Below are 11123 nucleotides of genomic sequence, written 5' to 3' on the forward strand. Positions count from 1 at the left end.
GATTGAAAACCCTGTGGAGCGCAGCTCTACTTCGACACACATAAGTTTGCCATAATCAGAATCAACTAGGTTGGCAACTGTTACTTAGTACCTAGTAGTATTTGTTTTGCACAAGAGTTGAGAGGATTGCAAATAAGGCACGGAAAGTGCTTGGTTGTTGTCATTGTTGTTTGGTGCTATTGAGTAGATTTTCAACTCATTTTGATCCCACGTGATAGAGTAGAACTACTTCTATAGGGTTTTCTAGGATGTAATTTTACAGAACCAGATTGTCAGGTCTTTTTCCACGCAGCCACTGGGTGAGTTTGAAATGTCAACCTTCCAGTTAACAGCCAAGTGCTTAACCATTGTGCCGTTAGGGCTCAGAACACTCAATATTCTAAATTTCAGAAGAGTTCTTTGGGTGTTCAGAGACTGGCAAATACTAAGCCCACTCCTGTAGCACAGAAGTAAAAATACATATAATTCCACCTGATGTTTATTTGCATGACCCGTAATACTGGGCTACCAGAGTCTTTAGCATCCAACATAGAGCAGGGACAGGGAGAGAGAACTGGAGATACCTAAATGATAAGATTTTATCTGTTGCACACTGCGTAAATAAAAACCCACCTAAAATTTCTTCTTCTTTTCCCCCATAGAATTCCCAGAAGAAAATGGCAGCAGGAAATCATTCCACCACAACTGAGTTCATCCTCGCTGGGCTAACAGACAAACCAGAGCTCCGGCTGCCCCTCTTTCTTTACTTCCTAGGAACCTATGTGGGCACAGTGGTGGGGAATCTGGGCATGATCACACTGATTGGGCTCAGCTCTTACCTGCACACCCCCATGTATTATTTCCTCAGCAGTTTGTCCTTCATTGATCTCTGCCAGTCCACAATCATTACCCCCAAAATGCTGTTGAACTTCATGACAGAGAAGAACACCATCTCCTACCCTGAATGCATGACTCAGCTCTATTTCTTTCTTGTTTTTGGTATTGCAGAGTGTCACATGCTGGGTGTGATGGCTTATGATCGCTATATTGCCATCTGTAACCCATTGCTTTACAATGTCAGCATGTCGTATCAGGTGTGCTCCTGGTTGGTAGTTGAGGTATATATGATGGGCTTGATTGGTGCTACAGTTCACACCGGTTGCATGCTAAGAGTGGTTTTCTGCAAGGCCAAAATAATCAATCATTACTTCTGTGATATTTTTCCACTCCTGGAGCTCTCCTCCTCCAACACTTATATCAATGAAGTGGTAGTTTTGTGCTTCACTTCATTTAATATTCTTGCACCAACCCTGGCCATCCTTGGCTCCTATGTTTCCATCATTGCCAGCATCCTGAGAATCAGTTCCACTGAAGGCAGGTCCAAAGCCTTCAGCACATGCAGCTCCCACATCTTGGCTGTTACACTCTTCTATGGTTCTATAGCATTCATGTACCTGCAGCCATCAAATGTCAGCTCCATGGACCAAAGCAAAGTGTCTTCTCTGTTTTACACCACTATTGTGCCGATGCTAAACCCCCTGATCTACAGCCTGAGGAATAAGGATGTCAAAGATGCTCTAAATAAAATCATTAAGAAAAGACAATTTTGCATTAGCAAAGACTAATAATTCTTTGAGAAGATTCAATAAAGACGGCATTCAAGGAGAGCAGCATATATATACAAGTAGTGAGATTATTGCCAACACTTGGTTATTTGGAAGAAAGTTCCTAAGGATAGACTGGATTCATAGTGTTACATGGAGAGCAGCCACATGGAGAGAAGCATCAATTCTAGGAAGTCCCAGAGGGCACCTTCAGCAACTCATATTACCACTAATTATTTTTTACAAAATCTTCAAAGGCCTTCATGTGGAGAGATCATAAATTACATACATGAGATCTGGCACTTTGCTAGATAAGACTTATCTATCATAGGAGGTGGGGCCAAGATGGCAGAATAGGCAGACGCTTCCTGTGAGACTTCTTACAACAAAGACCGAAAAAAAAATAAAGGGAAATGAGTATATTTATTATAAGCTAGAAGCCCTGAACATCAAAGGCAAGGTTAGAAAATGAAGTGAGTGGCAGGGGGAAGAGACAGTTCAGAAGTGGAGAGAAGTTACCGGACCTGAATTGCTGGGACCCCTCAGACACCATTCCTGGGAGTGGCTGCGGCAGACTGGTGGTCGCGTTCAGTCTCAGTTTCCTCAGGGAGAAGCAACCAGCCACACAGCCTATTCACGCCTCTAGAACCAGAGAAGAACAGCACTCTCATCAAAAGCTAAGTATTTGCATATATTTTACCGTGCCTCCTGTTCCCCAGCTGGCTTCTGTGGTGGTTGATTTCCCTGGGCCTGAGATAGGCTCTGTTGAGTGCCTAGAGCCATCCTCCCAGCCTTGGAGAAGGAAGAAATTTGCAATTGAGGGAAAGGATAATTTGTCAGCTCCACTAACTGGGGGAGATCAGGACTGAAACGGATCCTGTCCAGGCATAAGTGGTCCATGGGCTTTGAGTACCTTTCCCCCCAGCATGGAGCTGTGTGGGCCTATTTCAGGAGAATAGGCCCTTGTTGGCAGGCTACAAACGTTTCAGCTGTGTGTTGGAGTGGTGGGTGTTTGATGTTTGATGCCACTTTGCCTATTAAACTGAGTACTCATCTATGCACATCAGGGGCCTAAAGACTGGTGGCTCCAATCAGGTCACTCAGCCACCCATGACAGATGTCCAATGTTAACAGATAACTCCCAGGTCTTACAACCAAAAACGTTGGGTGTCCATGGTCCATCTGCAGATCCCAGTGACCTGTACACTCTAGGGAAGAGGGACACGCTTTCCTCAGAGACACCTGAGGGATGATTCTCAGCCCTCTGCCTTGTTCACAGTGTGACCTCCAGCTGCAACCAGATACTGGTACCAACAATAATCACCCCTGACCCTCTAAGACTGTAGGACAAAGCCTGTACCACATGCTTGATGATCAGCTACCAGGACACCTAAGCTGAATTCACACAAGAAAAGTGAATGGACTCCTAGACTGATATACTTGATAACAGCTTTAGCCATCTGGGGACAGGACGGCAGAGCTCCAAAGGCAAAAATAATCAAGCTAGCTCATTCAAGAAACCCAACTGGGCATACCAAAACAAAACAAAGGAAGAAGCTACAATACAGTAAGCAAACATAAAATAAACTAGTATAATAACTTGTAGATGGCTCAGAGACAACATTCAATATCAAGTCACATAAAGGAACAGAACACAGTCTTAAATGCTAGCAAGCAGCCATCTACAATGCATCAATTGGTCTCAACCCAACTGGAACAAAGGAGAATGAAGAACTCCAAGGACACAAGGCAATTACAAGCCCAAGAGACAGAAAGGGCCACATGAACCAGAGACTACATCATTCTGAGACCAGAAGAACTAGATGGTACCCAGCTACAGCCAATGACTGCCCTGACAGGGAACACAGCAGAGAACCCCTGAAGGAGCAGGAGAGCAGTGGGATGCAGACCCCAAATTCTTGTAAAAGACCAGACTTAATGGTATGACTGAGACTAGAAGGACCCCAGTGGTCATGGCACCCAGACCTTCTCTTGGCCTAGGAGAGGAACCATTCCCAAAGCCAACTCTTCAGACGGATTGGACTGGACAATGGGTTGGAGAGGGATGCTGGTGAGGAGTGAGCTTCTTGGATCATGTGGACAGTTGAGACTATGTTGGCATCTCCTGCCTAGAGGGGAGAAGAGAGGTTAGAGGAGTTAGAAGCTGGTGAAATGGGCGTGAAAAAGAGGGTGCAGGGAGGGAGCAGACTGTCTCATTAGGCAGAGAGCAACTGGGAGTATGTAGCAAGGTGTATATAAGATTTTGTGTGAGAGATTGACTTGATTTGTAAACTTTCACTTAAAGCACAATAAAAATTAAAAACAAAAGAAAAAGAGGTCTTTCAAAGCAGATTTGCCAAATGCAATAAGTCATTTGATTTCTCAACTGCTGCTTGCATGGGTGTTGATTGTGGATCCAGGAAAAATGAAATTCTTGATAACTTCAAAAAAAAAAAAAAAAGAAAGAAAAGAAACAGGCCACGATTTCCTCAGCATGATCTCAAAACAAAGAATCAAGGGACTTTCTAGATGAAAGTGCCCTCCTGGAATTACCTGATGCAGAATACAAAAGATGAATATGCGAAAACCCTTCAAGATATCAGGAAGGAAATCAGGCAAGATGCAGAACAAGCTAAGCTCCACATAGATAAAGGCAGTTGAAGAAATTAAAAAGGTTATTCAGGAACATAATGGAAAAGTTAATTGGAAAAATCCATAGACAGACAGCAATCAGAAATTCAGAAGACTAACAATAAAGTTACAGAATTAGACAACTCAATAGAAAGTAAGTGGAGCAGAATTGGGCAAGTGGAAGGCAGCATTTGTGAGCTTGAAGATAAAGCACTTGGCATCAATACATTTCAAGATAATTCAGATAAAAGAATTTAAAAAAAAAAATGAAAGAAACTTAAGAATCATGTGGGACTTTATCAAGAGAGATAACCTACAAGTGATTGGAGTACCAGGACAGGGAGGAATAACAGAAAATACAGAGAGAATTGTTAAAGGTTTGTTGGCAGGCACCTTCCCTGACATTGTGAAAGATGAGAAGATATCTATCCAAGGTGCCCATTGAACTCCACATAAGGTAGATTTTAAAAGAAAGTCACCAAGATATAATCAAACTTGCCAAAACCAAAGATAAAGAGAGAATTTTAAGAGTGGCTAGGGATAACGAAAAGCCACCCTCAAAGGTGAGTCAATAAGAATAAGCTTGGACTACTCGGCAGAAGCCATTCAGGCAAGAAGGCAATGTGGCAACTTCTATAAAGCACTGATGAAAAAAAAAATTGCCAGCCAAGATTTGTATATCCAGCAAAACTCTCTCTCAAATATGAAGGTCAAATCAGGACACTTCCAGATAAACAGAAGTTTAGAGAATTCATAAAAACCAAACCAAAACTATAAGAAATACTAAAGGGAGTTGCTTGGTTAGAAAATCAGTAATATCAGCTATCAATCGAAGACTATAAACCACTGGGCAGAGCAATAAGATGTCAAACCAGACAGGGAAATCACAAAAATAAATCAAGGTAAAAAAAGCTCAAAACAGGGAAAAAGCAATGTTATTAAGTAAAAGAAGACAATATCAAAACAATACATAGGGACTAAGAAATGTAGTTACAGATCTTTCATATGGAAAGGAAGACAAGAAGAAACAAAGAAATAAAATTTAGGTTTAAATTTAGAAAAATAGGGGAAGAATTAAGGTAACCACAAAGGAGACAAACTATCCTACACATCAAAATAAAATACAAGAAAAAAATAGAGACTCAGCAGAAATAAAATCACCAACTATGAGGAAAAGACAATATATAAAGACTACTAGTCAGCACAAAAAATTAAGTGGGAAAAAAACTGTAAACAACACAAAAAAAGACACAAAATGACAGCGCCAAACACATAACTATCCACAATTCCGCTGAGTGTAAATGGACTAAATGCACCAATAAGGAGACAGAGAGTGGCAGAACTGATTAAAAAATATGATCCAACTATATGCTGCCTACAAGAGATACAGCTTAGACCTAGAGACATAAACAAACTAAAACTCAAAGGATGGAAAGAAATATATCAAGCAATCAACAACCAAAAAAGAGCAAGAGTGGCAATATTAATTTCCGAGAAAATAGTCTTTAAAGTTAAATCCATCATAAAAGATAAGGAAGGACACTATACAATGATTAAAAGGACAATATACCAAGAAGATACAACCATATTAAATATTTATGCACCCAATGACAGGGCTGCAAGACACAGAAAAACTCTATCAGCCCTGAAAAATGAGATAGAAAGCTCCGCAATTACACTACTAGACTCAACAAACCACTTTCGGTGAAGGACAGGACATCCAGAAAGAAGCTCAATAAAGACACAATCAACCAACTTGATCTCATAGACCTATACAGAACACTCCACCCAACAGCAGCCAAGTATACTTTCTTTTCCAATGCACATGGAATATTCTCTAGAATAGACCACACATTAGGTCATAAAGCAAGCCTTTAGCAGAATCCAAAACACTGAAATATTACAAAGCATCTTCTCTGACCACAAGGCCATAAAAGTAGAAAGCAATAACAGAAAAAAGCAAGGAAGATAAATTAAACACTTGGAAACGGAAAAATACCCTGCTCAAAAAAGACTGGATTATAGGAGACATTAAGGATGGAATAAAGAAATTCATAGAATCCAGTGAGAATGAAAATACTTCCTATTAGAACCTTTGGACACAGCAAAAGCAGTGCTCAGAGGTCAATTTATGTCAATAAATGCACACACACAAAAGGAAGAAAGGGCCATAATCAAGGAATTATCCCTACAACTTGAACAGATAGAAAGAGAGCAAAAAAGGAAACCCTCGGGTACGAGAAGAAAGCAAATAGTAAAAATTAAAGCAGAATTAAATGAAATAGAAACCAGAAAAACAACTGAAAAAATTAACAAGACCATAAGCTGGTACTCTGAAGAAATTAACAAATGTGAAAAACCATTGGCCAAACTGACAAAAGAAAAACAGGAGAGGAAGCAAATAACCCAAATAAGAAATGAGATGGGTGATATTACAAAAGACCAAACTGAAATTAAAAGAGTATCAGATTAGTATAAAAAATTGTACTCTAACAAATTTGAAAACCTAGAAGAAATTGGATAAATTCCTAGAAACACACTACCTACCTAAACTAATACAACCAGAGGTAGAACAATTAAACAGGCCCATAACAAAAGAAGAGATTGAAAAGGTAATCAAAAAACTCCCAACAAAAAAAAAACCCTGGCCCGGACGGCTTCACTGCAGAGTTCTACCAAACATTCATAGATGAGATAACACCACTACTACTAAAGTTATTTCACAGCATAGAAAAGGACGGAATACGCCCAAACTCATTCTATGAAGCCAGCATAACCCTGTTACCAAAACCAGGTAAAGACACCCCCCCCCCCAAAAAAAAGAAGAAAATTACAGACCTATATCCCTTATGATCTTAAATGCAAAAATCCTCAACAAAATTCTAGCCAATAGAATTCAACAGCATATCAAAACGATAATTCACCATGACCAAGTAGGATTTGTACCAGGTATGCAGGGATGGTTCAACATTAGAAAAACAATTAATGTAATCCACCATTAAATAAAACAAAAGACATGAATCACATGATTTTGTCAATTGATGCAAAAAAGACATTTGACAAAGTTCAACAGCCATTCACGATAAAAACTCAACAAAATAGGAATAGAAGGAAAATTCCTCAACATAAAAAAGGGCATTTATACAAAGCCTATAGCCAACATCATCCTAAATGGAGAGAGTCTGAAAGCATTCCCCTTGAGATCGGGAACCAGACAAGGATGCCCTTTATCAGCACTCTTATTCAACATTGTGCTAGAGGTCCTAGCCAGAGCAATTAGGCTAGATAAAGAAATAAAGGGCATCCTTATTGGGAAGGAAGAAGTAAAAGTATCTCTATTTGCAGATGACATGATCTTATACACAGAAAACCCTAAGTAACCTCAGGAAAACTACTGAAACTAATAGAAGAGTTCAGCAGATATGAAGACACTATATAAACATACAAAAATCAGTTGGATTCCTCTACACCAACAAAAAGAACATCGAAGAGGAAATCACCAAATCAATACCATTTACAAGTAGCCCCCAAGAAGATAAAATACTTAGGAATAAATCTTACCGGAGATGTAAAAGACTTTACAAAGAAAACTACAAAACACTACTGCAAGAAACCAAAAGAGACCTACCTAAGTGGAAAAACATACCTTGCTCATGGATAGGAAGGCTTAACATTGTAAAAATATCTATCCTACCAAGAGCGATCTATAGATTCAATGCAATTCTGATCCAAATTCCAAAGGCATTTTTTAATGAGGTGGAGAAAGAAATCACCAACTTTATGGGGAAGGGAAAGAGGCCCCAGATTAGTTAGTAAACCATTACTTAAAAAGAAAAACAAAGTGGGAGACCTCACTCTACCTGATGTTAAAAAAATTAGAACCTATTATATCACCACAGCAGTCAAAACAGCCTGGTACTGGTACAACAACAAATACATAGACCAATGGAACAGAATTGAGAATCCAGACATAGATCCATCCACACATGAGCAACTGATACTTGACAAAGGTTCCAAATCACTTAAATGGGGAAAAGACAGTCTGTTCAACAAATGGTGCTGGCATAACTGGATATCCATCTGCAAAAAAAAAAAAAAGAAACAAGGCCCATACCTCACACCATGCAAAAAAAAAAAAAAAAAAAAGAATTCAAAATTGATCAAAGACCTAAATATAAAATCTAAAATGATAAAGATTATGGAAGAAAAAATATGGACAATGCTAGGAGCCCTAATACATGGCATGAACAATATATAAAACATTAGTAACAATGCAGAAGAAAAACTAGATAACTGGGAGCCCCTAAAAATCAAACAACTGTGCTCATCCAAACACTTCACCAAAAGAGTGAAAAGATTACCTACAGACTGGGAAAATGTTTTTAGCTCTGACATCTCATAGAGCCCGATCTCTAAAATCTACATGACACTGCAAAAACTCAACTTCAAAAAGACAAACAACCCGATTAAAAAATGAGCAAAAGATACTAACAGACATTTCACTAAAGAAGACATTCAGGTAGCTAACAGATACATGAGGAAATGCTCTCGATCATTAGCCATTAGAGAAACGCAAATCAAAACTACAATGAGATTCCATCTCAAGCCAACAAAGCTGTCATTAATTAAAAAAACACAAAATAATAAATGTTGGAAAGGTTGTGGAGAGACTGGAACAACTATACTGCTGGTGGGAATGCAAAATGGTACAACCACTTTGGAAATCGATTTGGTGCTTCCTTGAAAAGCTAGAAATAGAACTACCATATGATCCAGCGATCCCACTCCTTGCAATATATCCTAGAGAAATAAGAGTATTTACATGCACAGCCATGTTCATTGCAGCACTGTTTACAATAGCAAAAACGTGGCAGCAACCAAGGTGCCCCTCAATGGATGAATGGATAAATAAATTATGGTATATTCACACAATGGAATGCTACCCATCAATAAAGAACAGTGATGGATATGTGAAACATCTCATAACGTGGAGGAATCTGGAAGGCATTATGCTGAATGAAATTAGTCAGATGCAAAAGGACAAATATTGTATAAGACCACTACTATAAGAACTTGAGAAATAGTTTAAACAGAGAAGAGAATATTCTTTGATGGTTACGAGAGGGGGGAGGGAGGGAAAGAGGAAGAGGGGTATCCACTAATTAGACTGTAGATAAGAACTACTTTAGGTGAAGGGAAAGACAACACACAATACAGGAGAGGACAGCACAACTGGACTAAACCAAAAGCAAAGAAGTTTCCTGAATAAAAAGAATGCTTCGAAGGCCAGAGTAGCAGGGGGGCTGGTTTGGGGAACCATGGTTTCAGGGGACATCTAAGTTAATTGGCATAATAAAATCTATTAAGAAAACACTCTGCATCCCACTTTGGAGAGTGGTGTCTGGGTACTTAAGTGCTAGTAAGCTGCCATCTAAGATACATCAACTGGTATCAACCCACCTGGAGCAAAGGAGAATGTACCCCAAGGACACAAGGTAATTATGAGCCCAAGAGTCAGAAAGGGCCACATGAACCAGAGACTACATCAGCCTGAGACCAGGAGAACTAGATGGTGCCCAGCTACAACCGATGGCTGCCCTGACAGGGAGCACAATAGGGAACCCCCGAGGGAGCAGGAGAGCAGTGGGATGCAGACCCCAAATTCTTGTAAAAGACCAGACTTAACGGTCTGGCTGAGACTAGAAGGACCCCGGTGGTCATGGTCTCCAGACCACCTGTTAGCCCAAGACAGGAACCATTCCCAAAGCTAACTCTTCAGACAGGGATTGGCCTGGACAATGGGATGTAAAAAGATGCTGGTGAAGAATAAGCCCTTTGGATCAAGCAGACACTTGAAACTATGTTGGCATTTCCTATCTGGAGGCGAGATGAGAGGGCGGAGGGGATCAGAAGCTGGTGGAATGGACATGAAAAGAGAGAGTGTAGGGAAGTATTATGCTGTCTCATTTGGGGGAGAGCAATTAGGAGTTTGTAGCAACGTGTATATAAATTTTTGCATGACAGACTGACTTGATTTTTAAACTTTCACTTAGAGCTCAATAAAAATTAAAATAAAAGGATATTCACTTCAAAAAAAAAAAAAAAGACTTACCTATCATAATTAATGGAGCCCTGGTGAAAAGATGGTTAAGAGCTTGGCTGCTAACCCAAAGATCAGCCGTTCGAATTCACTACCACTCCTTGGAAACCCTATGGGGCAGTTCTACTCTGTGCTATAGGGTGGCAATGAGTTGGAATAGACTCTACAGCAATGGGTTTGGTTTTTGGTTTGGTTATCATAATTCATAGAATAATCCATTTGGTCTTTATCTTTTGATCTTCCTAATACTTTCTGTATTGGTCCTTGTTTACTAAAAAGTGTACAAATAAACTCTTCTGGAAAAATGTTATCTGTAAGGTAAATTATTTGTCATCATTTAGAATCTACAAAATCCAATCCCTGCTGGTTACTAAGTGCAGAGAACCGTATTAAGGAATATGGGGGCAGATGATGGATGATAAGACATAATTCCTGCCCACAAGTTGGTAACACTATGGTGGAAGAGATTGATAGACTAATCAGACCTGAATATATTATGTGTGTTTTTACTAATTTCTTTCACAACATTTTTTTCTTCACAGTTTTGGCATTATGCTACCACCTCCATTTCCCTGAGGACCCTATTTCATTTTCCCCTATTTCTAAAGAGTTTTCTGTTCACCCTTGTTGTAGAATCACACATGTAAAAGTGACATTCTTTGACTCTGCATTGAAATCATAGGGATCGCATATTCACACACAAAAGATAAAATTGGAAAACTGTTTTCTGACTAATGACTTGTACATGCCTTACTAAACAAAGACTCGATATTTTTTCTGGAAAAGGAAATTGGCAGAATTATTTTGTA

General features: G+C 39.4%; 1 protein-coding gene across 1 annotated transcript; it reads left to right on the top strand.

The window, feature by feature from the left end:
* The first annotated feature begins 653 nt into the window (after positions 1 to 653).
* Positions 654 to 1604, top strand: LOC126061001 (olfactory receptor 150-like). The gene has a single exon (XM_049857398.1). It carries the CDS (start codon positions 657 to 659, stop codon positions 1602 to 1604), a length of 948 nt encoding a protein of 315 aa, XP_049713355.1. The 5' UTR covers positions 654 to 656.
* The last annotated feature ends 9519 nt before the right edge of the window (positions 1605 to 11123 follow it).

The sequence above is a fragment of the Elephas maximus genome, chromosome 17 (genome assembly GCF_024166365.1).
Source record: "Elephas maximus indicus isolate mEleMax1 chromosome 17, mEleMax1 primary haplotype, whole genome shotgun sequence".
In the NCBI taxonomy this organism is placed as follows: domain Eukaryota; kingdom Metazoa; phylum Chordata; class Mammalia; order Proboscidea; family Elephantidae; genus Elephas; species Elephas maximus.

Bases quoted from the DNA above. Each gene is read 5' to 3' on its own strand.
- LOC126061001 (XM_049857398.1), top strand. From the start codon at position 657: ATGGCAGCAGGAAATCATTCCACCACAACTGAGTTCATCCTCGCTGGG.